At 41.4% G+C, this 27509-nt stretch overlaps 1 protein-coding gene across 1 annotated transcript in view; it reads right to left on the bottom strand.

The window, feature by feature from the left end:
- Nucleotides 1-38: 38 nt before the first annotated feature.
- The window catches only part of DLEC1 (DLEC1 cilia and flagella associated protein), a 40435-nt gene continuing 12964 nt past the window's right edge, over nucleotides 39-27509 (bottom strand). Inside the window, exons 14-38 of the mRNA XM_055803910.1 lie at nucleotides 27235-27427; nucleotides 25849-25907; nucleotides 25140-25314; nucleotides 23257-23350; nucleotides 22895-23025; nucleotides 22425-22583; nucleotides 20428-20567; nucleotides 20051-20204; nucleotides 18465-18575; nucleotides 16887-17017; nucleotides 15662-15847; nucleotides 15149-15216; nucleotides 13803-13954; nucleotides 13192-13295; nucleotides 12177-12247; nucleotides 11080-11297; nucleotides 9944-10078; nucleotides 7926-8048; nucleotides 7050-7144; nucleotides 6874-6958; nucleotides 6126-6326; nucleotides 5089-5250; nucleotides 3971-4124; nucleotides 3259-3379; nucleotides 39-162 (exon numbers count right to left, since the gene is read on the bottom strand). Of these exons, the coding sequence (XP_055659885.1) occupies nucleotides 39-162; nucleotides 3259-3379; nucleotides 3971-4124; nucleotides 5089-5250; nucleotides 6126-6326; nucleotides 6874-6958; nucleotides 7050-7144; nucleotides 7926-8048; nucleotides 9944-10078; nucleotides 11080-11297; nucleotides 12177-12247; nucleotides 13192-13295; nucleotides 13803-13954; nucleotides 15149-15216; nucleotides 15662-15847; nucleotides 16887-17017; nucleotides 18465-18575; nucleotides 20051-20204; nucleotides 20428-20567; nucleotides 22425-22583; nucleotides 22895-23025; nucleotides 23257-23350; nucleotides 25140-25314; nucleotides 25849-25907; nucleotides 27235-27427 (3346 nt within the window). The remainder of the gene's footprint in view (nucleotides 163-3258; nucleotides 3380-3970; nucleotides 4125-5088; nucleotides 5251-6125; nucleotides 6327-6873; nucleotides 6959-7049; nucleotides 7145-7925; nucleotides 8049-9943; nucleotides 10079-11079; nucleotides 11298-12176; nucleotides 12248-13191; nucleotides 13296-13802; nucleotides 13955-15148; nucleotides 15217-15661; nucleotides 15848-16886; nucleotides 17018-18464; nucleotides 18576-20050; nucleotides 20205-20427; nucleotides 20568-22424; nucleotides 22584-22894; nucleotides 23026-23256; nucleotides 23351-25139; nucleotides 25315-25848; nucleotides 25908-27234; nucleotides 27428-27509) is intronic.

A 27509-nucleotide genomic window follows, 5' to 3' on the forward strand; every position in this document is an offset into this window, starting at 1 on the left:
CAACCCATTACCTTGACATTTGTCCCACGTTTTCTTGCTTAAATTAAATCCAGGTCTTCATACTTTCCATCATACGTTCCCCGTCCCCTGACCTGTAACCTGCAAGGCTTCTCTCCCAGCACTCCAGTAACGGTCACGATAGTTTCATATTCAATGTTGCTCCTAAAACACAGAGCAAAAACGATAGTTCAGTTACAGCTAGATGCAACTCTGTGTTTAAGGATGAGATTAGTTATATTGCAGAGGAGAAAGGGGAGAATGTTGCCCTAAGACATAAACTGTGCCTAGTCACAAGCACTGGTCTCTCAACGTTGAATGTTGAGTCTGCGGGTGGCAACCTGGCTTCATGGGGTCATCTCCCATGGCTACACCTTGGGTGCTTGAAAAGAACGGTCCAGCCTGTACCTGAAGTAAAGACCCTGGATTGCTAACTTCATGATTGAAAGAACAGCTTGAGTATCTTCCTACTTGTGAAATTATATTGTAGTTAAATAAATAAAATTAAACTCTGCTGGGGGCCAGTGGTTGGGAGCAAATTCCTGCACTGCCTCGACGTGAAAACGCGTCCCTGTGACAGAGTTTGCAATGGGAATGTTTCTGTCAGCTCCCTTAGGACAAGGGGCAGTCAGTGGAGTCCAGGTTGTAAGCGAACATCAAAAAGCTTACAGCAAGTGTAGTTTTGCGCTACGTGGAAGTCTTACAGCATGATTCGCCTGAGGCTAATGCTACCCAGCGCTCCTGAGGCTGTTATCTGAAGGACTTCTCTGCATCTGAGAGACAGCTGTTGTAACGGCCTGAGGCAAGAGTCTGTTCTGCCAGACAACTTTTGTTTTTCCTTTCTCGTAAAATATTCCCCTGCAGGAAGACCACTGATTTAGGGAGGTGAATTATTAAATGAAAATTACCTCACACCTTGCATATAATTATTTACTAATGCCATGCTGGTCCTGAGCTCTGCTGTGGTGGGAGTTCGTCTGGAACTGAACAGACGAGCTGGCTGCTATGCAGCAACATCTTTGCTTTCTGGTACTTCCAGGCACTTTGCGGCACGCTGATTAGCATGTATGTTGTCAGACAAAAAGAAGTGCTTTAGGCATATTCAGAAGCGCTCCAGAAAAATGTAGGCAGTCAGGAGCCTGGGGAGGTCTCTGGTCCTTGATGCTGCCCAGAGTGGGGACAGCTTTGAGCAGCTGCTCCAGGCTTTGTCCCCCTGAGGTGTCAGTAGCTCCAGGGATGGACATCTCACAGTGTGCTCCAGGGAGAGCAAAGTTACAGCAGTAACTCACGTCACCTCTAGTTTGCTTCTTGAAACTTCCCTATCAGCGCCATTCAGAGTTCACTGAAATCACCAGGATAGACTTGTCAGTCTTAAACTTTCTGCCACCATGTGATAACTTCCAAGAAAATGATTTGTAATGAAAGCTGAATTTTCTTACAGGAGTTGCATCTTCCTAATTAGAGCAAAGAAGGGCTTTGGGTCATCATAGAATGGCTTGGGTTGGAAGGGACCTTAAAGACCATCTAGTTCCAACCCCCATGCCATGAGCAGGGCACTTTCCACCAGCCCAGGCTGCTCCCAGCCCCGTCCAGCCTGGCCTTGGGCACTGCCAGGGCTGGGGCACCCACAGCTGCTCTGGGCAGCCCATGCCAGTGTCTCACCACCCTCAGAGTAAAGAATTTCTTCTTAATACCTAATCTAAATCTCCCCTCTTTCAGTTTAAAGCCATTCCCCCCTTGTCCTGTTGCTACAGGCCCTTGTAAAAAGCCCCTCTCCAGCTTTCCTGTCGGACCCTTTAGGTACTGGGAGGCTGCAATAAGATCTTCCTGAGCCTTTTCTTCTCCAGGCTGAACAGCCCCAGCTCTCCCAGCCTGTCTGCACAGCAGAGGGGCTCCAGCCCGCTGATCACCTTCGTGGCCTCCTCTGGACCCACTCCAACAGGTTCATGTCCTTCTTTCTTATTGCTGGGGGCTCCAGAGCTGGACGCAGCTACTCCAGGTGGGGTCTCACCAGAGCAGTGGGGGAGAACCACCTCCCTTGACCTGCTGGTCATGCTTCGTGTGATGCAGCCCAGGATGCGGTTGGCTTTCTGGGCTGCAAGTGCGATTGCTGGGTCATACCCTGGTTTTCATCCACCAGCACCCTCAAGTCCTCCTCAGGGCTACTGTGAATCCCTTCTCCACCCAGCCCTGGTATGGGGTGCAGGACCTTGCACTTGGCCTTGTGGAACTTCACCAGGTTCACTCAGGCTCACCTCTCAAGCCTGTCAAGGTCCCTCTGGACGGCATCCCTTCTCTTCCATGTGTCACCCACACCACAGCTTGGATCCGTCTGCTTACCTCTGCCATTCATAACTAATCCCTAGCCTTACAAAGGTTATGGTAAGGTGTCCAAAAACATAATTAAGAGCAAAATTATGTTTATAGGACAAAGTAAGTAATTTTCATCTGTTCTTTGCTGTTATTTGCCTGCAGGTCCTGTTATCTTTGTTGTGAAGAAAACCATTGGACTGGAGGCCACAAAAATACATTGATTTTTTTCTTTCTCATCAAAACATCAACATGACTGTAACACTAAACCGCACCAGGCTAAGCAAGGATAAAGCAACTTGTATCACCACTGCATTAGAACATTTCTCTCTTTTTGCTTCCTCAGGAGGTAGGCTGAATGCATGTAGAGAACTAAAGGACTTTAAAAAGCTTCTTTTAGAGAGAAGGCACATAAACTATAATGAAGGATCCCCGAGACTGACTGCAAAAGACACTGCACTTTCCTGCAGGACAAACGGATGCTTTAGTGGAATTCTGAACTACTCCAGACACTTTTCTCCCTCTGTCTAAACAAAGTGCTGAATGCATAAAGAGGTCACTGTTGTATCAGTTTCTGCACTGAATTACAGGCCTGTGATTTATCCTCCGTTGAAGACACTGCCCTAAAGATAGGGAATTTATCCAGCACTATATAGTCAGTGCATTGTGCCACCTGTTGGAACAGCATGATTTCAAGTGGGTAAATCTAAAGTCTGAAATTCTGGGTGCCAAATCCAAAATAAATCCCATCTATGGGAACAGTGTAGGGAACATTGTTATACGGGAAAAGTACCAGCTGGAAGGCCAGGACTGGGAAGTGTTAGAAGCAAAATGAGCAGCCTGATAACACAAGAACAGAGCAGGACTGCTCTTTGCTTTCAGTGACTACTCACACCGTAAGTCTGGGCTTGACAGGGAATAACAGTGAGATTTCAGTCCTGTTAACTGTACCTTGCAGTAAAGCTGATCTGCAGAATCTCTTTGGTGGGTGGGCCCCCTTCACATGCCTCCAAAATGCCATTAGTAGGGGAGACAGAAAATACTTGCAGGTCATTATTCCTTTCCTGTTCATCTGCAGGGAAAGAGGCAAATATCAAACAAAGCAACACGAGACCCTTTGTATAAGTTTGTGCAGCATATAGCACTCAAAACAACGCACCTCCTTGCTAGCCAGCTAATAAATTGTCTTGCACTGTCAGAGGCTTTCTATGCATGTGGCCAGTTTCTGTTCTCATCCTCTAATCAAGGGGAGTGATTGGTGGCCTCACAGTCAAAATAATAAGGCCCTGATCTTCTTCCCTTTGAAGCCCATCTGTTGTCAGAAGCATCAAGTACAAGCTCAAACCAAACTCACAGGCTACTTCTTGTTGCCTCTTAGGATTCCATTACAAATGAGCAAAGCATATTCACTACTTGTGAGAGTTGCGATTCAATTTTTTAGTTAAATCTGGAATAACTGCTGAAATCAGCAGAGATACACTGATGTCAAAAAAAAAAAAAAAGCCCACATAAGTGAAAACACAAGCAGACCCAATATGCTTGCAGCCAACATCATCACATCATATATTTGCTATATATCGAGTGAGTGCATGCAGTCTTACTAAATAAAAACACTGAATAGGAAACTACATAGCACGGAAATTGAATTGCAAAACCAGAATACCCAGCAAAGCAGTCCAGTAACTTCTACAGCCACTCCTGTTACACAAGAAGACATGTTCAGTCTTGGTCTGTTCAACAAAGCAGGTCTTGAAATCAACCATGTTGCAAGAGAGCTCCAGAACTGGAACAGTGAGGTATGCAGTCACTGGCACCAGCTGCAAAACAGAGGAAAGGGAATGGACTAAAAAACCCCACCTTATTTTTGTAGAGCTTTAATAATATCTGCTACAGCTGGATCATTCTTAACCTCAAGCACTGAATCAAGAGTAGTTTGTGTTCTTTTGTAATAGAGTCAATTCCCCCATTCTACAGCTTTGAGTGAATTAAGTTGTTGCTTGTTTTTTGGGGTAGGTTTTCAAAACAGACACTGGTCTTAATGAAGTAACACAGAGTGAACATTCTCATTTGTTATTAGAGTTTTCTGTGGAGATGCAGACATTACAGCATCTCGTTGTCCCTTAGGACTGTATATGGCCTGCTGTGAGTCATTCAGTTTGTGCAGATTGGCCAAGATTTTTATTAAATTGACTGTAACTTAGATAGGGTGCTCAGATCTTACACTGATCAGTCCTCAGAACTACCTGGTATGAAAAAAATACAATGCCTGCAGTGTACTGGAACGGCTGAAGACTTTGAGGGAGTTTATATCTTTCCATCTGGAAGAGATCGGTCTGCAAATGTGTGTGGGCTGTGACCACACCACATGAGTTAGACAGATTCAGGAGACTTTCAAGAAGCACTCTGGTACTGCAGGAGGCAAAGCTTGGTGACTCAGTCACTGGCATTTTTGCTGAGACAGTCCTGACCCCACGTCTCAGAAGGATGTGGAGAGTCGTACTGTGATCGGGTGTTGAGTTGTATCACCCAGGCCCTCATGCTGCACAAAGAGCTCGGGTACAAGCACCAGGGTGCTGACCCAAAACTGCTCTGTCCATTTGAGAGTCACCTGGAGTCTCAATGGAGAGCTATTTCCTTCTGCAAATCTGTGGCTGTTCACTTGCTGGATGGCACAATTCACTCTAGAGGTGGCTGTATCTCAAAGGCACATTCATTCCAAGTCCAAGATGCTGACGAAGCACAGCCCTTTCTCAGGGCCCACAGATCATCTTCTGATCTTACCTGGGTAGTGCCGTTACTATGTTCAATGACCAGATTTTGATTAAATTTCAGCTTTCTCTCTCCATTATCAAACTGGAGCACTTCGAATCCAGGAAGCAGCTGGGTATCTGGCAATTGTGGATACGCAAGTAACTCCAGAGTCATGTGGAATGACACTTTCACCTGTGGGAAGAGGAATTCAGATGACCATCACATAAGAAGACACTGTGCAGGAAATCCAAAGTAAACATTGCTCAAAGGCCCAGGTGCACATTTTCCCACTGGGACCCAAAGGTGTCACGCCAGCAACCAAATTCCCACTGCAACAAAGCGTTATAATTAAAAAAACCCCACAGCTATTTCCTATGAATCCAGTACACAGAGATGGGAGTGTAAAGGTGAACAGCTAATCTCTGAACCACAGGCGAGAAACAGTCTTTAGCAAGACAAAGGTTCCAACTCCTGAGGTTACAAATACCATATTCCCAAATCTGTCTTAAACATGTAAGCCTTCTTTCTTCCCACACACATGGAATTGAGACATGTGTGTGTCTGTGTCAAAATGAACACTGAAAAATGAGAAGCACGCTTCAAAAATGCAACTATTACTCATTTTTTGCACCCTAGCTAATTCTTGACTCCAGAACTTGGTTTCCTTTAATGTCATTGAACGAAGCAATTTTTTCTCTGTTTGCACTGCTTGCATCTAATTTAAGGAAATGAAGGACTGCAGTCTTCGGAAATCTTTTAATTTGCCCATCATATGCATGGCTATTGACTTAGGTGAGCTCCAAAAACCACAGGGTTTTCTGCAGGAGTTTGCAATAGGTCAGAGCTGATGAGAAAAGCACATCACGGCCACTGTAGAAAAGTACTTTGTACCCACAGTACAGCAGGCAAAATTGCAGTAATTAGCATTTGCTAATATACCACTATTTCCCCTGAAATTGGGAAATTTCTGTGCTGGTTGTGTTTTTCTTGTGGTTCATCTGGGTCATGCTAACACACCAATTACTAAACTATCTATTCTGGCACAAGATTATTATTTTTGAGCCTACCAGCATGTTTTGCTGTGGATAAAGTACAAGTTGTGGTTGCTGTTCTTTTTCCTCCTTCTTGCCATGGGATGTTTTGGTGCTCTTTTTGGGATCTGTGCTAGACAGACTGAAGGGCGTAGACAGAAGTAGCCTAAAGTACAGAGGAACCTTAGCGCAATTGATGAGTTTCAAACTCTGAGTCATTACCGAATCTGTCAAAACCTGGTGGAGAAATGATTCAAAACTGGTTAGTTTTAACTCCCTTGAGAGGTTTGTACTAGTCTGTCTGGTCATTCAGCACTACTGGGGATCTGAAGGACTTTACCCCAAAGCAACCCAGTATTTTCTACTTGTGTTTTTCAAAATTTCTTGAGTTAAAAAGAAAACAAACCACAAATAACGTAATAAAATCTAAAAGACTTTTAATGTCAGGGGCCACAGAAACTAACAAGGCCACTCTAAGTTACTCATTCTGCTAGCAGACCTTTATATCCTGAAAATAAGTACTTATTTTTCTACTTACAAACTCCTCTACAAGGAAAGACACATAAAATAGGCATTGTCTGAACTGAACTTTGCTTATTCCTGGCTGGTAAGTACTTGTAGTCCTTTTGTTTTACCTGTCTTGTTACATGCAGTATAGAAAACTGCAACATAAGGCTACTGGGGATAAAGATGCATTTTAAAAATGATGTGCATACAGCTCTGAATTCTTACAGTAGCACAGCAGTACAAACCAGCCAAATACATTGGTGCATGAAATACTTACTCCTAACAGAGGATGATCTGGTACAAGATCACTTGCTGTTGAATAAAACACCATTCCTCTGTCATGATCCGTGTCTAGTTTTACCCTGAGTGTAAAGAATCAGAGCTGGTCAGAGCCCTGCCCTCCAGGCTGGTTCATTCTGCGAGTGTAGCAGCCTTCAGCGCGGTGGTACTTACAGAGCGTGCTTTACAAAAGCTTGCAGGTCTACTCGTAATGGTGGAGCTTCATAGCCATCTCTGCGATGCACTTTGTTAGGCACTGTCTTTGCAAGCTGACAACAAAATGAGAACAGAAATTATGTACAAAATGATAGCACTAAAACCTAACCCCCTGCTTTCAGCCTGAGAGGCTGTTAGTCAAAATAGGATTCTGCTTGACAACATATTGCCTGTTTTAAGACGTGGCAACATGCACGGAACAGCAAAAGCTAAGCAGTAGTTGAACTCTGAATGGCTGTGTAAATACAGACACAGGTGTTTCTTCCTCCAGGAATCAGGAACATTAGGGATGTTTTTATTAAATGTTCTGTTATCATTCATTCATTATACCTTGTGCCTTTGCAATGATTCAAGTCAGAGAATTGCAGAGTAATTCATAAAATGCTATTCAAGCTTCACATCAGCCTGTGAGCTACACTTGCAGTTGTTGAAGAGGAAGTTTCCCAGAGGAGAGATATGCTGTCCAAATTCACACAGGAAGGTGGATGCAGAGCCAGGAACAGAACTCAGCAGTCCAGAGTCTCAGCCCCATTGTTAACCATTGTTATCAATACAACCTGATGTTGTGATAGCGTTTCAAATCCTGGGCTTTTGTCTGGGGTCTACTGCGCCAGACAATGTAAGAAGACGGTGACATTCCCACCCCAAAATGCTTCCAAGCTAAAAGACAAATGCAACAAATGAACAACCCTAGTTAAGGAAGGATGTACAAGGCAGCAGGAGCAGGACTGTTTATACAGACTGGCCAGGTACACAGTAGCCTGTACATAAATTGCAGGAAGGGAAACAATTATTTTCTAGCCATTATTAGCCTTGCTGTGATAGGGAGTTTACCTTGTCATCTAGGCTCATGAAACCCAGCACAAACCCTTCACACTGTACTTCAGTCACAGTCTCTGGGAGGATGCGTGGGGTGAAGGAGATGCCAACAGAGATGCTTCCACCTCCTGGAATCACCTGTAGTTGAATCACAACTGATTTGTAGCACAGGGAGCTGCCTAGGATTGCACAAACAACCTCAGTACTCAGCTACTAAAGCTGAGTTGCACAAGCAGCATGAAATCTGGACACGGGCTACACTCAGGCTTGCGCTAAAATGACAACATGTGACAACAAAACTGACAATTAGTTCAACTGCAAATATCACCGTAGCCACTCTTTAGCATCAACAGAGTTTAAGCACAGTCATGGGTGAACTCTGTAAGTGCACAAACATATGTAAATCCCTGTTTGTTTGTTTTTAAAAATACCCAGTTCTGCCCGCTCTTACTCACTGGCTAACTTGGATGCTTCTCCCACAGCTGACAGCACTCACAGATACAAGAAACTTTTTGAAGAGTTACAAGTGTGAATTCACAGTATTTTAACAGTTCAGTTTACTCTTGGCTATTATTTTATTTTACATGACAGCAGGGAATGTAATCAAATGCACTAGCCAGCTACAGTGGATTTTCTGGGATTTACAGGTTGAATAGATTCTGCTTTCTTTAGGTGCATTATGCATGTTATGGTTAAATCCTGCTATTGCTGCAGAAACATACGCAGGTTCTGATTAAATCCTCTTATTGCTGCAGAAAAACCTCTGCCATCTCCCTGTAGAGCCAATTCATGGCTAGCCAAGTTTGTAAGCACAGGGGCCATGTGGCGTGTACTGCTTCCAGGCCAGTGCTCTGCAGACACAAACTCCCCCATTTCATGCGATTACAGAGTGAGACGTTTGGTCTTGCTGGACCTCTGTTCAGCAGAAGCAGAGCTAGCTCAGCTCTTCCTTGCACTGTTCCCCTGCTCAGAGCGGCGAGGAGTGTAAGACAGTTATGCCTAAGGTCTAGCAGGGCCACAGTGGAGCTTAGTAAGCTCTGTCACACCCCACAACACTGCAGGGTCTGTGCATTGTGGTCACAGAGAGCTTAGCTATTCAGACATGGAGTTAAGCCAGGCCTGGCCAGCTGTGCTGCACAACACCTGAGCTAACAGACCTTTCTGGAGCAACAGTAGAAACGGGGAGAATGTTTCGGCAGAGGACTACCTGAATAACTGCATAGGTATCAACTCCATTCCATATGGGCCAAGCTCACTGCTGGCTAAGCCCGATGTAGGCTGCCTCTGCAACGAGGCACTTGTTTATCTGAACTATCTCAGCCCCAATTACCCCAGAGCTGACTGTAGGCTTCATTTCTTCAAGATGCCATTTCTGTAATTATTTCTTTTATGTAATCTTTAGCTCATTCTAACTTGTAACTGAAACCCTTTGGCAAAAAACTTGCTAGTATTTGAGAATCAAAATTGACACACTAATGTTTTTGGCAACTCTGTCACTCATAGTTAGATCTTTCCAGTGCTGTCTTTATCTTATTCCTAAGTAATTGTGACACTGGTCCCTGTTTGCACCAGTTGCTTTTGAAGTACTGTGAGTTACGATAGTTTATCCAAAAGAGCTGTCTACAGAGCACTGCTTTCCAGCTCTGCCATGCCTACTCAGCAAATCTACCCTGGTTAAGTAACATGCTTCCAAAGTTCCAGGCTGGATGTCTCCCACCTAATGTCACACATTTTACCAAGGCAATCCAAGTGAGAAGACCAGAGATGCCGCTCCTAGGGAGCCTAGTACACCTGAACACTTAATTCCAGTCATCAGTTAACTGCTCAAATGTAGGTAGGACACTTCCTTTTTTCTGTGGACTTTGCAAACTCTTCTCATGGTCATCTTCAAGATCCCAAAGACTCCCAGTCTACTGTTTCACTGTTTAATAGTCTCAACCTCAACCCAAAATCTCCCTTCTCCTCCTTCTCTGCCTCCTCTGTCCTACAGAAAATAAGCTAAATCTAAGCACACAGAAAATGTAAAAGCTTACTATCTGTCTTGGAGTAATGGAGTAGGGGTTGTCTGCAGGAACACCTTCATGACGTCGTGTAAGTACAGAGACAATTTTCTGTATTGTAGGCTCTTGAGTGATGATTTCCTTCTCTTTGCTGTCAGAGTCTGAAGACTGCAGGGACACAAGGGTGGGGAATGGTTAAAACTGTTACGCTGTGAAGGAGGAATGCAAGTGAAGTGTACAGGGAACTGCTGTGCTAGTCAGTAAGCATGGCCAGTTCCAGTTTCTTTCATTCTGGCACAAAAGCTGGACATGTGGATGTGTCCTGTACATTCCTTTTTTCATGCATGGGTTTGCTCTCCTGAAACCGCTGCTGGATACCTTGGAAAATGTGTATGCTTGAATCCTGTTCTACCAAGAGAAGTACTCAACTGTGACATCTCTGGCCCGTTACACAAATGAGCACTCTAGGGCAATAACATTCCCTTGTTGCACAAGAAAGGGTAGAGGTGAATTCAAAACTATGCTTTCTGAGCTGAAGCAGAGAAAATGTGATTTTAATACCTTTTCTGTAAAGCTACGCAACCTGCATGATACCTTCTTCCCTGTCACTCCCAGCCCTTCAAGACAGTAAATTGCCATATTATAATCAAACTTCATGAGTAATAGATGTTACCATATTCTAACAGAGTAACAGAACCAATCTAACTTTAGCCGTGGGATAAATACCTCCATATCATTTTATTTTTATGCTATTTTTACTTTGCAGATTAGATTCTGCTCCCTGACTACAGCACACATTGACACCACAAAGCACCCATGAGGAAAGCAGACCCAAATTAAGGAGTTTTAGTTACTGTAACACTTTCATGTAAAAATGGCATTAGTTTTTCAATGACAGTATTTTAAAAAGTATCTCATCAGCTTCCTTAATTTTAAGAAAAGGAGAAGCTGAAGAGCTATCTGATTGTAACTCATTCTGGAAACTGATTGCTGATACCAATAGCCATCTACCCATGCACTGCTTTTTTGACTGTGAGAGGAGCTGACATTTCTTTTAACAATCCAGTCTTAGTTACAAGTTATATTGCATGTTATTGTTTTCAACCTTTCATGCCAAGAAACCCATCAAGTATCTCAGCAGCAATATAAAAACCAGACTAACAGCTGACCTCATCTGTGGTTTGTGAAGCTGGATAAATGCTTCCGCAGGGAATGGCAGTTTGATCCAACTTTAACACAGTCTCTGACTCTGAGGTGCTACCAACTGATGAAGTCTCATTTTCATCCATATCCTTAGGAGGAAAAGGGTCTCCAAAGAACATCAACAGGTCCACCAGCTTTTTATCATCTTGCTCTTGGTTGTAAATTTCCCAGTCCAGGCGAATATCTGAATTGAAAAGGAGAAAGGATAATTAATTCTGGTCATTGAGAAGACTCATAGTTTACTTGGTACCAGAGAACCAGAACATCAAGTAACCAATTTGTGTCTAGCAACTGGATTTGTATTAAAGCATTTCTTAAGCTTTCCATGTTTGCTGTAAACTAAAATTATTGAAGACCACGTGTGCTATGCTCTTATTATAGCTTGGCCACTCTCTAGGTCGTTTTTATATATATACTTTTAATAACTTTAAAATAAATTATGACTATTTTGTTTGTTAAGCAAATGTGTTTGGTGGTATTTGGAGAAAAAAAAAAGAAGAAAAAAAGGTGATAGCTCTGAAGAGCTTAAAATCTCACTCAAGAGACAAAAAAAGACTAAACACAGAAGAGCCAGATGATGCCACTAAGAAGCAGGTAGCGCATCTGATTGACCAGGGTTAGTGCTGTGAGAGACTTACAAAAACAGGATGGAAAATCCTGAATTGCCATCATTTCAGTGAGTGAAAACACAGACACATCAGGATAGGATGCACAGTTTCATAGTAACAACACATGGAGTCAACTACATATATTCTACCACACTGGCTGGAGCTTACCTGCTTTACTGTTACAGAAAGCAAACTAATATTCACAGCAATAACACCATAATCATAAATACTACTATGCATATAAAGACCTGACAAAGTATATTATTGTTCTGTACTAGCTAAGTTCGAAAACAGCTTAGATGCTCACTTATATACTGTTATTTTTTGTACAAAACCCATCTTGATTAGGAAACAAGTAGCCCTGTCAATTAACATGTTAATGGGTTCTTCTATTTTTATTATCATAAGGAGAATGATGCAAGCGTCAATGTTTGCTGTACAAGTGTCACTCTTACCAAAGGGAGTGGGATTGTTGAGCTGGACCCTCCGAAAGACAGGAGGCTCTCCAGAGACATGAGTGCCAAACCTGAGGGGGGAACCTTGCTGTCAGTACATGCAGAAAATAGAAGTGAATGTCTGAAATCATTAAGGAATTTCTTAAAAGTAGAAACATATCTGGCTGCACTGGTAGCTCTTAAGAGCGGTTATCAGGTAAAGCATAGTCTGTACCGTGAGGCACAATACTGCTTTATTTAATCAGCCTCTTTTTTCCAGTTTTCTTATTTGTTTCAGACCTTTCAGGATAAACATGTGGAGTCAGCTTTTGTGAAACACTCTGGCAGCGGCAGCAAATGGCTACACAGCAGTGGAGTGATCTGTGTCAGAGACAGATTTCCAGGTGCATAAGGACCTTTTTTATGGTAGATAGCTAAATCCATTTTCTATGCTTCGTTACAGAGCTGACATTGCAAATGCTCTTGGCTGGAGCATGATACACAGTGACAATTCCTCTGAAGTCAGAAAGAAGCAGTCATACTGTAAGGCAGCTGGTCAAGGGTGTAGTGCCGTGGTCCCCATAAACCAACCCTTACCCCTCACCCAGATGTGCACATCTGGGTGCTGTATTGAAAGGGCTTAAACCTTCCCAGGCCCCTGTTTACCTTGGGGCTGCATTTTTCCTGTTCCAGGTAAAGAGACAGGGAGAAATGAACTCTAGATGATGATGAGAACCGCCACTGTGTACCTGTTTCCATCTCCACAGAATCAGCTGAGGCTGGACTGTATGAACTTCTATGACTGTAAGCCCAGAATAGTAATTGCTGGTAAAACTGAGAAGGCTTGTATGCAGATTCTTCTCTAATTATGTTGGCAGAGACGAATGTATTGGTGTTATCAAAGCAGATACTGTATGTTGACAACCACTTTGCTAACCTTCTCATTATATCACAAAGAGATGTGAACAGGTGTGTATGTTGGCTGTAGTCCAACAGTATTTAATTCTTACTTCTCTGACAGTATTTTGCACTATACCTGATTATGGGTTGATCTGTTTGTGGTCCTGTCATCTGTAGGAAGATTGGAGAGCCTTTCACAGTCATTTGCATAGGAATTAATTTAGGTTTTAAGTCTCCCACCTATTAAAAATTAATTTTAGCTATTAGAATAAAGATAAAACTTTAGTTCTCTGGGTTACAAAATCGATTGGATTTTCAAATATTTTTGATTGGTTTCTTTTGACAGTGTCTCATTCATATGCTAACGAAAGTCTTCTCAGCAGGAGAATGCAATGCCTCATACATTCATCAGCTTTCCTGTGGCTTTTCTATACAACACAATATATTGTATTGGTAGAGCAGAGTAGTGTGCTGGCCAGCTACCAAACATAAATCAAAACAGCTCCAGTCATTTTAAAGGCACCTGAAAACCTCCCAAGGGATAAACATGTTATCGCAAAACTAAACCAGGTACTGTAACAATTGATCCTTACATGGCATTGGAGGTAGCGGTATAGCAATATCTAGACTTTTTACAGATGTCTTAATAAACTGAAAAAGCATTTCTAACAGAAAGGAATCTGGGAAGTAGAATCAGTGTAAAATCTGCCATGGCAATAGCTCACTTAAAACCAAAGCCCCACCTACCTCACAGACAAGATTATCCTGGTACTCTCCCCACATGTTGTTGTAAGCTGCTATTTCTATGATTAGCTGCTGGAAGGCTTTCAGAGTTCCTCTGGAAGGTTGTATATGGAAAGCTACTCCCTTCCCATGAGACAGCACTGCTGCTGCAAATTCTGGAGGACAGCAAAGAAACATTTGATGAATTTTGAGAAAATGGAACAAAATTAGTCTACCAAAGAATATATAGGGCCGTATTTTTAGCTGATGTTAATCAGCCTAACCTAACTGGCTTCAAAAATCCTGGGATTATTTACACAACCCACATTTATACCACTTTACCCAAGTTCCCTTCTCCAGTTGGTCTTCATCTGTTTTTTCAGAGTTTGTTCTTGAAGGAATTATTTTATAGGACTCTCTTCCAGCAACCTGATCCAGGACTCTTTGGAATATGCAAGGCACTAATTAGTTACATGAAAACATACTCTCAATTGGAGAAAAATAAGCTGGAATTTGTGCTAACTGGTTATTGTTCTACTAGCAGCTGCCTCTTTACCTCTGTGTGCTCTTCAACGCAAAGAATTAACTAGAAAAAACAAAGCCTTTCCACAATCTGAGTCACCTATCCTTTTAAATCAATAAGCTTGCATGGAATCTGTCAGAACAGCATTTTTCCAATCTTAAGCACTAATTCAACAGCTGAAAAGCTCTGTCTTTGTAACAGATACCAAACTCTATGGCAAGGTACCAATATGTCCAAGTTTTATTTTGGATACAGAAGACACATCCACACTTTACAGCATTTCGCTCCCATTTCCCCCCTCCCTGGGTCTCATGTGGCTCCAAATATTATTATTTTTTAGTACAACGCATCAGAAATGATAGATGGGCTGGGCTGTAGCTTTCCACGGGGGGGAGGGTACATAAAAGGGGTTGAGTTTGAGGGAGGAAAGCCTGCTGCAATGGTATTGGAAGGTTCTGTGGGAGGGAAATAGCCAAACATTATGCATGTCATCCATACTATGTGCTGGGAGTGATTCTGGGAGTGAATTATCACTGGAATCGCTCATTTTGTTTCAGACCATTCTCTTCAAGAAAAGGAGAGGAAATGGAGAGAGAAAGCAGGGGGTGCAGGGGAAGAGAGAAAAAAGGAGGGAGGAGGGGGGAAGAAAGAGCCTGACCTAATGCTTATACAATGTGGGCTTTCAAGCTCCAGAATGAATTGAGGAACTAAGTCATTTAACTATGTAGACTTAGCCAAACGCCCCAAGAATGAAATTATGTGCCTGACTGGCACATTTAATGCTGAATATGGTAGTCACCGGCTTTTTCCCTCTTTCCTCTGAGGGAATGAACAGCTATTCTCATACCTGACTGTGCTCTTCTAGCTGCATGTTTTGTGATGGGCCCTCTTCTTTTCAACAGGTAGCTTGAGGAGCTTGAAAAAATAAAAAATTCACAACAGCAATTCCGTGAAATGAGAATGACTCTGCTAAAGTAACAGCTCCACCTGACTCCTAAATTAGTAGTCATTATAACCTAAAGGAGGAAATCCTACAAAGCATTCTTTGAAAGTAACATCCTTAAGAGTCAATTAGCTCGAGAGCTGTAAGACTGCACAATATAACACAACAGAGCCTTGGCTGGTGTAAACCAAGAGTGTTTTGCCATTTACACCAGCTTGCATTGCAAGCTACTTGTTTCTGCAGGAAACCTCACCAGCAGGTGTCATTACCACAGTCAGAGTAAGAGCTTAAAAAACCCCACCAGAGCACTGCAGAAAGTGTATCTTGTGACAAAGGCAATAGCACTCTATCCTGATTTTGCATTTATTCCAGACCTGAATTAGTATTTGAGTCATTATGCAGAAAAGCAAGACTTACGGACAGATTCCTTGTTCTGGAGTAGGTGAATAGCCAGTAAAATACTCGGCTTCTAGTTTGAATGGAGCACTGATTCCAGTGTGATTGGTAAGAATTAGCTGACGCTTTACTATGTCTTTGAATGCAACTTCAGATCCAAAGTCCAAGAGAAGATCACAAGGGCTTTGTAACATCTGCCTTTCACCACTGTCAGAAAAAGTTACATTAGTATGAAGACATCAGTCTTATTTTCTTACACCACAGGTAATTTCAGCAGATTTTAAAATGTGCAATATGCAATGTGGTTGTAATGATCAGTGTAAAAGGACCATGCAGGCTATAATTTTTATCATCAGCATTTACTGCTTTTCATTGTTTTCACTTCAATCCACGTAAGGATTTATTTGGGGTAAAATTTTTTATCATAGATAACATGCCAACCTATCAAATTAAAGCCATTTTTACTTATATAAAAAATATAAACATGAGCATATTCCAGAAGAGAGTAATCATGCAACAGATCAGAAAAATAAAATAAAAATCAGTCAGATATACCAAGTCAAAGAGAAGTATATTCATCTTCCTTTCATATCATGTCTCACAGTGCAACAACAAAACGTAATGGTCCAAAATATAGAATTTTGGGTATAATTCTGTAATTCTAAATTCACATCTAAGAGCTGAATTTGCACATTTTTGGCATTCCAGAAAACAGTTGTTACTCACAAACACATGACAGACTGCAGAGGTCCCACACTTTGTTACTGGGGAGAAAGGTAATTTTTCATACTCTCTACACACAAGCGTGAAGGCAACTGGCAGGTTACAAGCACCAGAAGCACAAGGGAGGGCAGACACACCACACCACACGAACACGAGTTTCACTGACGTGCAGTTAATTCATTAATTCATGAATAAGAAATTTGTGTGAAGTTAACAGTTAATTTATTTTGTTTCAGCTAAACAATGGTGGGGTGGGAGTGGAGTAGTGCTCTTCTCCAGTCTTCTCTTGGGCTTATGAAGTTGCTGAATTTGGCCAGGGTGTAAATCCAGCACCTTTTACCTTTTCTTCACAAAAGACACCTTTACTGAATTGTCACAGTACATTTTACTATACTTGCTGCCTACAGCAGGAGGAGGAATGAAGTTTACATAGGTAAGTGGGGTTTTTCCCCCCTTCTCTATTGTTTCTTTGCTCTGGGAAGAAGTAATTTTTGTTTACTTCAGGGGTAAACTTTTGATTTACCTGGTAACTCCACTGTCACAATGTACTGAGTAGGTGACATGCAGTCCTTTCACTTCTCCAGAAATGCTCAGAAAGAGAGGTTCAGTCATGTCTTCTATGCTACACAAAAGGACGAGGTCTTTCAGCTCACCCTGAAAGGCAAAAAGTCAAGTTTCCTTGTGAATGAAACAAACTTCACAGAGGAAAGTCAGCCTCATTAAGAAATTTATTTAAAAGTGTGTATAAACTTCACTGGACTAAAATGAGAACTACAACAGAATTGTGAGAAGCTTTACTGTATTGTTTTAAGTGCATTTTCTGCCAGTATCAGATTTGCTTAGAAGGCATATACCAAGATAAAAATTTGTGGCTGCTTCTTGGCTTTGTACCCACCTCAGTCTATAAGCCTAGAACTGCTGCATTAGTGAATTTTGACACACTGCCTATACAGCAAGTGTTGAAGCTCACTTCTAGTTGTGCTTAAATAATATTCCAAAATCAGGGTTTTATTTCTACCTGGGTTTAAAGCAGAACTTGTAGGATGAATTATATAGCCCAGTCACACCAGTATTCTAATTCAACACAGCTAATCTTTTTCACCTAATCAATACCTAGGTGATCAGTGTGTCCTGCATAAAGTAATAGGCTGGGATTCAGACCTGGATTCAGATCCAGATTCAGACTTCTAAATGTAACTCCCTAAATGTCAGCCCTTGAGTTATAAAGGTGAACTCCAAATACGAGCTCTAAATCTCCACTGACTCATTAATGGTACTTGGGCATCTAGCTCACCTTTCTTGTAGGTGGCTGGGATGGCATTCCGTTCCCCAGGCATATGCAGAAGTGCCCTTTCAGATGCCCATGTCCTGTTGAGCTTCCAGCCTTCCACGAAGAAGGCTCAAATTTACTGGGATCCTGTGCCACACATGCCAGACATACATAGGTATCTGAGATCTGCTAGGGCATCTCTGATAGTACTGAACACCTACTTTCAAGCAAATAAATGAAACTTAGGTGTCCAGTGACTGTAATAGGAACTGATACACCATACTGATAGGAAGCTCCTTTATTTAGTTTTCTTAAATCGGCTGTTTGAATGCCCCTACAAAGTCTATGGCTGAATTTCTCAAGTTTGTAAACTCTGCAGTCTACACCCTAATTTTGCAGACTCTCAGTCCCATCAGCCCTTTTTAAATTTTCAAATATTAAAATATCATGAGCCCAGTTCCATTCAGAAAACCAAATTTATACTATATATGCCAGTCCGCTCCATTTCATCTGGGGTAATCTGAAGTGACGATCTGTATGCTCCAAGAGAAGTGATAAGCACTAAGAGTAATTGAATAGGGATTTAAGAAACAAGGAAAACAAGAACAGATGAGAAACAAAGAGACAGGGTAGAAAATTGTACATCATGTGGACTGCCATAATTCTTGCCTTTAACCAGGGTACCTCTAAAGCAAAGCAATTTCAGAGATACTGCACAGAAAAAAGGACACTATGTTTTATATATAAAAATCCTTCTTTTTGTCAGATGGAGGCAAGATGAGAACGCCAGTGTTGCTATTTTGATAAAATTGCATCGGCTTTTAAACTTACCGTGATGTTGGCCAACAGCTCTATGCAGAATTCTTTTTCTTCATTTGGGCCCAAGGTGCCACCGGCCGGGGAGACAGTGGTGGAGCAGAAAGCTGCCTGACTTCCAATGAGCTGCCAAACAGAAAGGACAGACATTCAGCTAACTCTGATTCTTTCCGTTTTTCTCTTCAGATCAAAAAGGACTATAAAGACCAAGTTATCCTCAGATTCCAGACACTTCCAAGTAGCAACTCATACAGTTTGTGGGGCTTGCTTTGCTCTTGCCCCATGGTTGGTAAGTTCTTCATTCCAAATGACTTCAGGTGCCCAGCTGAGGCATCAGGGCTGGGAGCAGAGTCACTGTCATCCCTCTCAGTCACAAACCTTTTCAGCGTGAAGCCAACCTACCTGATATCGAAGCAGGATCCTAGAGGTGCCTCATCTCTCTCCGCTAACTACAGAGGTGGCCTACAGAGACAATCCTGGTGTTCACACCTTCCCTAAGTGACTAACTGCACATGGCATGAATCCAGGGGTTCAGCTCGGTTGCTCACACACAAACATCAGATACCATGTAAAATGCTGTGGATATCCCTCCTTGGCTCCAGCTGTTCCAAAAGGTTTTCCTATAGGTCCTATATCATCTACATGCTCTGTTAAGATCTCCTGGGCACCTGAGGACATCTTGGATGGCACTGAAATCTTTTGTGCAGGCAGCTGAGCTGAACCCTAGATGTCAGAGTAGATCTGATTGACCAAGGCACTGACAGTAGGATTCAGCTTACAGGCTAAGTCACCTAAACGTATATGTTGTGGCTGTCAACACCACCACCACTGTAGGCAACATCCAGCTAGTATGTGCTAGAGAGCATTCTGCAGACCAAAGTAGCTGTCCATTTTAGGAGGAGCTGAATACTCCTCTGAACTCCACTGGCTGTATAGATGGGATAGGACTCAGTCTCCTGAATGCAGGCACAGAGGATACAGTTAAGCCATACATGCATAGCTGGCTGGTGTGACAGGACTTATAGAAGACCACGCTTCTTGACTTACACCTGGAGATCAACAATAACACTCTACAACACCCGAAACGACACTAGACATATATATTCTGGTGACTAACTTTCTGCTCAAATGTCCACTGACTGAAAAGAGAGTTCAGACCATAGCTTACATACTGACATTAAATTTAGGGGTCCTAATCTGTAAACTGAATCCCACCCAGAATGTGAAATTTAAGCAAAACGTAGGCACAACTTAAAAGCACCACTGTTTTTTTGCTCTACTAAATTAAAGGCAAACCCTAAACTACTGTGGTACTTTGTTCAGTACTCTGGTAGCTTACATTCTATTTCCCCTCACATCTCTGTCCACCCATTTTCCTGGGGATGATCCACAGACAGTAAGAGCATATTGACATGAACTAGTAGTTAATCTTTTCAGAAACGCTGGTCTTAAGTTGTAGTTCTGCTCATAAGCCAGTAAACAGCTAGCACTACTCAAAAGATACATCCAAAAAGCTTTTAAGAGTAGTTATTATTTATATTTTGATAGAAACAGCAATTTCCACCCCTCCTGTATGCTTCATCTACTAGAAGTACATTTACCTTTCCCCATAAGTATTTTGCTGGCAGTAGTGTTCGGTTAAAAAGTTTGCTGGTTGCTTTGGCAGGAACTCCAGTATAAATTTCAGTGAATACAAGATGACTAGATATCAAGCATGCTTGGGGGGTCTGAACTTCAACAAAAACAGGAAGATGACTGGAAATAAACACACAGATGGTCTATTGTTATCATTAATGAAGTGTGCTAGACATACAACAGCATGCTGGAAAGAATGATTATGTTTATTTAGCAATATTAGTGATTGGATAGTTCATTGATAAGTTGCACAACCCCGCTCTGAGCTCCTGCTACGTATTTTTGGTTTCACCTCAAGTGAAAATCACATGTGAATCTCAGGAAAACCACTTTTCCCCCTTACCTTCCTTTTCCATTTTCTACCTCTAGTTCTAATACTGTCTGGAGACGCTGGCACAGCAACGATGTGAACTGAACTGACACACTGCATATACCCAAAGGAGGTATTTCTCCAGCAGATGGTTGAATGATAAAGGGAGATACCTGGGAGAGGAGAGAGGGAACGGAAATTTGACATCTGCAAAGCAAGTGTAAAATGCTAAAGTCACACAGTCTAATTAGGATTTCAATGCTTCGTTTTTCCTCAGGCATGTCCTTTCTTTCTTCCCTTGGAGTCCCACCTGGGTTGATTTCAGTAAACACAGTGCTAGCTTCGTGAAAACCTGGCTAGACAAGGATGCAGGACTTTGCTTCTCTGGGGACAGCTAATAAAAAGGCAATGACCTAAGAGAAGGATAGTCAGAGCCAAGGGCATAACAGGGAAGCCTGTGCATAGGGTGACGGGGAATGTGAAGCAGTCAGCAGCAGTAGCAGCATCTCCTCCCAAGTGGAGGGGCTGAGCAGCCGCTACGTGAGATGCCACAAGTTGGGGAGATTCTCAGACAGAAGGTCAAGGAAGGAAGGCTGGAGGACTGGAAAGAGAAAAAGCACCAGTGTGGGCTGGAGAGATTCAGGAAAGGAAAGGGGTAGCTCTTAAGTAGGAGGAATGGAGTACTTGATCCATGATCTTCACTGGGATATGAACAGGCTCTGAGATAAAAAATTCTAGAGACTAAGTCTAAAATCTCTCTGGGGTTTGGGGAATTATGGGGAATAGTAGGCAACAAAAGAATAACAGTAAGAAGTAAGGGCTTGAGGACTGTGAGGACAGGGTCCCCCCCAGGGCACACCTATCCTTAATCAGGCACTTCCGATTACTGGGGGTAAATGGATAGATACACACACACACCCCTGTTTTACAAGGCTGCCACAACCACCACTTATAAATCTTTTCTTTTTGCCATCAACTTTCACCCCCAAAGTTGGTGAGATATCTACATGATACATAGAAAACAAAGCTCAAGAACTCATGGGGATACAGTTCAACATCTTGTAGGTTTTCATCTCTTGCTGGTCAATAGAAAGTTCCTGCTTAACAAGCTTCTCTCTGTGTTGCAAAACTGACAGCCTTTCCAGAAAAACAGAAGACCTGAACAGCATTTAGACCAATTTTGGCACAAAACAAATGAACTCAATTCCTTGCATAGGTAATTCTGCCCTACAGGCAGAATTTGGCCTTTCATTACAACCAAAAGCACTTACCCCAGAATCTGGATTTCCTCACTTCCCTTTAATGCATAACACCAAAGAGAAATATAGCTACAAATCCCACTGCATGCCACAAATAAAAAACAAGTATTTTGCCTTTTTAAAATTTATATTTTTTTTTATTTTAGGAATATGTGATGATCTGCAGATAGCAGCTCACACTCAATTCTTTGCCACCAGTATTGCCTCCACGCTGCTTTAGTTATTTCATATGAAATGATGGAATGAGCTCTGCAGTCAAAGACTGGAATAGGCTGCATTTGACACATCACAGTCTAGATAATACTAAGCAATACTTTCAATATTCATCATGGTAAGTTGTTATTTTGGGACACACCTGCGTGTTTCAAAACTATTGCTTAAAGCCAAAAGGCCCAATTCAGTAGGTGCTGAGATTCCCATCTCGGGTGCTGATGTGAATGTGTGGGAGGACTGTTTAGCAGCCTTAGTTCTGATAAAGTCTTACCCTTTTATTTGTATCAGCAGCAGCTGAAATCACTGTCATACAGGAAATATTCCACACCTCTTTGGATCAGGCTGGCAGTGGATTTGTAACAAATGGAAATAGAGGAAAAATTGCAAAGAAGCATTTAATCTTAAAATAACTTGTGCACCTATGGAGCCATGCAGAACCGGTTTCATAAGAAGTCACAGAAATTAGAACTTCTGATACCTGGAATGAATACCACAACTGCTAAGCATAAGGAAGAAATAGCTGAAGAGGGAGCACAGCCAGCTGTAGCAGTGACTTACCTCCTCATTCCTTTCAGCCAGACAAACATGGCTTTCTTGCATTCTCCACTGTGCTGGCAGCTGACATAGATTTTTTATCTCAAAGGTTCTTAACACACTCTCACCCTGCTTAGTCAAACCTAACTGGAGTGATGGAACATCAATACAAAGAAGTGGACCCTAGGACACCAGGAAACAGATGTCAGAATGGACACTTCTGCCAAAACTGCCTGATTAAGAAGCATACATTATCTAAGATTAACACCCAATTTCAAAAAGAACAGCAGAAAGCAAATGCATTGCATGTAATACAGAAAAAATTTTTACTTTCATGGGACTATCGACATTGCCTCAATAGTTACTAGACAGCAAAAATACCTCCTGTTTGCAACTGCTTTAGATTTGTCACGCCTCTAAGAGGCAAAAAGCTTTATATGGATAATAGGCAGGCCCCACAGCTAGTCACCCCACAACACTAAACAGTTCCTTACCTTAAAAGCAGCCTCAACATGCAGCACAACCGGCTCTGGAAGATGTTCAATCTTACACCGCAGGTTACAGCTGATACACCCAGGTTTGCTTCCAGTAATTACCAGTTCAAATTCACAACATTTATTCTTACCTAGAAAAGAAAAATTCAAGGTGCTGTCTCACCCTTTTGCAAAGAAACCACTTGCTGTAAGCCTGTTGCTGGAGCTCCTGGAATCAAATTAAGTCTCCTGCTGGCTCCAGTGGGCTGGGGATCAGGTCTTCTTTTGCAGCTTGCATTACAGTGCTCTGTGACTTCTCTTCCACTCATACCAATTTATATATTATTATCATTAATTGATACTTGAAGTCACAGAAACTTTACCTATGATGCCGGTGTGAGGTTCAACTTCCATGATGTCACAAGACACGATTTTCTCCCAGGTGTACTTGATCAATGATTTGCTGTTATTCCACATCTAGAACAATTAAAATCAACGAGCCAGTTAATGCAGTTTAAGCTTTCACAGCAACAAGGCAATTTGCTAAGAGTACTGATGAACTGCAAATTAGGTATTGTGAGTCTTACATCACATACTTCGCAAACTCTAACCATATCCTGCTCACTACTAAACATTATGACACCTTGAATATAGCTACAACATACTGTATCTTCACCTGAATCTTGAAATAAACTGAGCACTGTTAAGAGTAGAAAGGCATAGAATTTCATCTGACCTCTGACTTGAACAGTACTAACCCAGCACCATGCACTAATTACTGTTATTTTCATTATAATAGTGCATCCTCCCTTTCCTTTCTCCTCTGTGATGTGAAACAAGGACAGGAAGAAGTGGGATTCACCTGACTGGATTTCAGGTGTCTGCAAAACAGATGCAAGAGCTACATCTGACCTCATCTCCAAGCACTGCCTTTACTGAAAATAAAGCCAACTAAAGAGTGCTGGAAGCAATTACTCTGACCTATTTTAGCCCATAGGATGAGATTTATTACTCCCTGGGTGCTGCCAACAATATCTTTGAGGTCTATAAAGAAAGCTTAGTAAATGTAGCTCAGATATGGAGATACATTCTGAAAACACTATATTTAGTCAGGTTATATAAGCACTATATTTAACAGTCGCTATCTTCATGCAGGTGAAGGTGTTTTCTGAAACTTGAAGAAAATCTATTAACTGTTCTTTCCAAGAACATTATATATTTGAAGCCTTTTAAACAACTTCTCCATTTTTCAAAAATGTAACAGACCTTCTAAACTTGAACTTCAAATTCATCTTTTGAGAGCAGCCTTTTTTTTTTTTTTTGCCAAAGGATCTCTTTGTGAGAGAGATGTAAGCTCTTGAAATCTTTGGCCTGCTCTTCTGATCTTTTCAGACATTATTTCTTAATTACAGCAAATAACTTTGTTCTTTGAAGCACAATTATCTCTAAGCACAGTTCAAATTCTTATCTTTTTAAGACTAAAAAAGCAACTGTGAAGAATGCCATTATATTATCAGTAAGTGACTTAATTACCTATACTACACATGTAGCTATACTAGATTACCAGAACATATGAAATGGCTGGCTTAAGTTGAAAAAGAATTTCTAGGAAGAGAGAGCATAAAACTAAGTGCTGATGAGCAGTAACTTTACAAAAAAATGGGAAGACCTTTAACTGGGAAAGGTCTTCCTGCCTGGCTTTTGCTAACAGGCCTATTTTTCCCAAGTGATCCTGATCTATAGTAAAGAGGACATTGAGTGAGTGGACAATTTCAGCAGCAGTCTGTTCCATAACGGTCAAATAGAAATTATCAGAACCCGCAGGAAAGAGTAAGGTCTAGCATGCTGCAGCATATGTGACTTTTATAGCTCTTCTGTGCTTGCTGTAGTCCTTTGCATGAACAGTGCCTCTGTTATGAAGTAATTTAATCATCCATTGGCTATCCCTCCCAACTGGAAAACTTTTACACTACAGGAGTGACAAAGTGATAAGCAACAGGTTAGTGACCCACAAAAATATTTAGAAGGCTAAAACTCTTATATCAAACTTAAGAGAGAAAAAAAGAACAAAGCATGCTGCCTGGGGTGTAGGGTTAAGGAGGCTTGCTAGGGGATTTCAGTATAGACCTCCTGAAGTCATGGTCTCCTTTAAAGATATTTAGGAAAAACTAAAATAACATGGATTGTCTGGTACCTTCTAATAACACCTATGACAGCTAGTGACACAAAAACCACATGGTAACAGTGAAGTCAAAAGCTAACAAACCTTAAATGTTTTCCTGACATTTACACCAATAAAGTTTTCTCCAGGGATGATAATGGCATATGGTTCCAGAAGAAGATTAACTGGTTCTGTAGATCCTTTAACTTCTATTTCCAGTGCTATTACATCCTTTGTTTTGTATTCTGGAATGTTTTGAAGCATCCCCTCTTTTACTAAACTTTGGGAGGAAACATGGTAGAATTATTAAGCAGTTTAAACTGGATCCCGTCTTTTAATTGCCAGATCAAAACTGAAAATCATCAAAAGTTTCTCAATTACAGACTGCCCATGTGCAGTTAGCTCAGGCTGGGGACAGTTAAAACTTGGAAAAATTATAGTAGTTCTTTAATGTACTCTAGTTGTCCCAGTCTGTTCATGAACAAGTATGTAAGTCATAGACTGCTGTGACAAACAGTAATAACAGGAAAACCAGCTGGAAATCTCAGCAGAAAGCCTGGAAAATGAACAGACAAAATGATAGTATTATCTTTTTCCAAGAGAGGTGCAGCCCTAGCTAGGGCTAAGGCACGTGTGCAGACATGAAGGAAGATCACAGAGACGCTCTTGGTAGCACAATTAGTTGCGCAGATAAAATCCTTTATAATTCTCAGTCCATCATCACCAGAAAGATGAAGAATCCCAGTAACTTAATGTAATAGCATAGCTAAAATGTGGCTACATATTTTACCAGGAAATACTTTTCTCAGCTTACCAGCGTGGTTCTGGGATGTCCCTCAGTACCATCTGAATCACACTGTGGTAACTCTTCAGCTACATAGATGAAGAAGGAGAAGATTTTAATGTCATGGAATCAGTTACACTGAGGATTAAAAAAAGATGAAAAAGTAGTTTACATTTAAAGGATGAACAATCATCATTGGAGTACTAAGCTCTGATAAACAATATTCAAACTCTAGTGTTACTAAAAGAAAACATGTTTGACTGCAAAATATTAAGCCAGATTCTGATCTCATGGTGCATGGTTCCAAGAAAAATATTCATTTTTTACATGCCTGTTATTATTTCCCTAGTATATTGCATACTACACACAAGCATCTGCAAAGACTCCCCAAATTAAGCTCAGTACTGCTGTAATAACTTAAAAGTTTCTCCTAACTGCTCCAAAGTATTTAGCTTAATTGACCATCAATCTGATTTTGAGTAAGAAACATTACTTTTCCATCATGGGAAAAGAGGATGCCTTTTATATTCTAATGGGGTGGAAAAAAAGGAAACAGAGAAGCAGGCCTTAAATCTGAAGGGCTTTGCAAAAGTTTCATTTGATTGTACAGAGATATTAATTTAAGTATATATGTTAATTCAATCTATTTTTCTATTAACTAATTAAAGTATTTTAAAAACCCAGTTATTTTCTTTTCCATACATATTTGAGGCATTCTTATGGCTGTCAGTCATCACAGCATGGGATATTCCCACTCTTGGGCTTACTCTGGATCAAGTTTCTTTAAATACAGTGAGCTCACACTCCTTATTTACACAGGCAATGGAGCAGAAACTAAGACAACAGTCACTGGTAAGCTGCATTAAACATTGTTGCACCCTTCTTTACTCACAGCTGCATACTATCATTTGTCTGCCAAAGGCTACTACTATCCCCTTAATTTATCACACAGATGTTCATAGGACCCACTTCAGTTCCAAACAGCTACAGCTGGAAACAGTTCAAATAATCAGTTTGCTAACCAAACTTACTTAGGCTGCAGTAGGTACGGGGCACGTGCCCAAAGCAGCTCACTAGCAGAAGGGGAAGGGTCAGGAGATTGGGGGGGAGCTGGTAGTGTTGTGAGGGTGGTACATTTACCAGCCAGCACAGCTGCAGCTCTGAGGATGTGTCCCTAGTTTCAGTGTAAAATTGTGTCCAGTCAGTACCAAAACTGACGTGAGATCAGAAACTGTCTCACATTTTGCAGTCAAAACATGTTTTCTTTTAGTAACTTTCTACATTTTGAACACTGTTTATCAGAGCATAGTACCAGCTAATTAAATTTAATTTAGAAAGCTGCACAGCAAGGATTTTATGACTTGCATAAAAATACACAGCTGGAGTTTGTAGATAGGAGGGAATCACAAGCCATACCTCCTGTGGAGTATAAGTGAGAGTAAACTCATGATCCGCATGGGGAAGCAAAACTCCCTGCTCAGGATTTAGGGAGAAGGCTGAGTCTGTGTCTAGGTTGTATTTAAGCTTCATAAAGTCTGCAGTTACTTCTGGTATTAATGGTTTCAGATTAGGCTTTATTATCTGCCAGTAGAAAGGAAGTTCTACATGGCTGCAAAGAGATCAATAAACAACAAAAAAGCTATGATTAAAAACATCAGGTATTTTTGAGCAAAGTATTGAGAGAAAATTTT

Source organism: Falco peregrinus, chromosome 5 (genome assembly GCF_023634155.1).
Source record: "Falco peregrinus isolate bFalPer1 chromosome 5, bFalPer1.pri, whole genome shotgun sequence".
Lineage (NCBI taxonomy): Eukaryota > Metazoa > Chordata > Aves > Falconiformes > Falconidae > Falco > Falco peregrinus.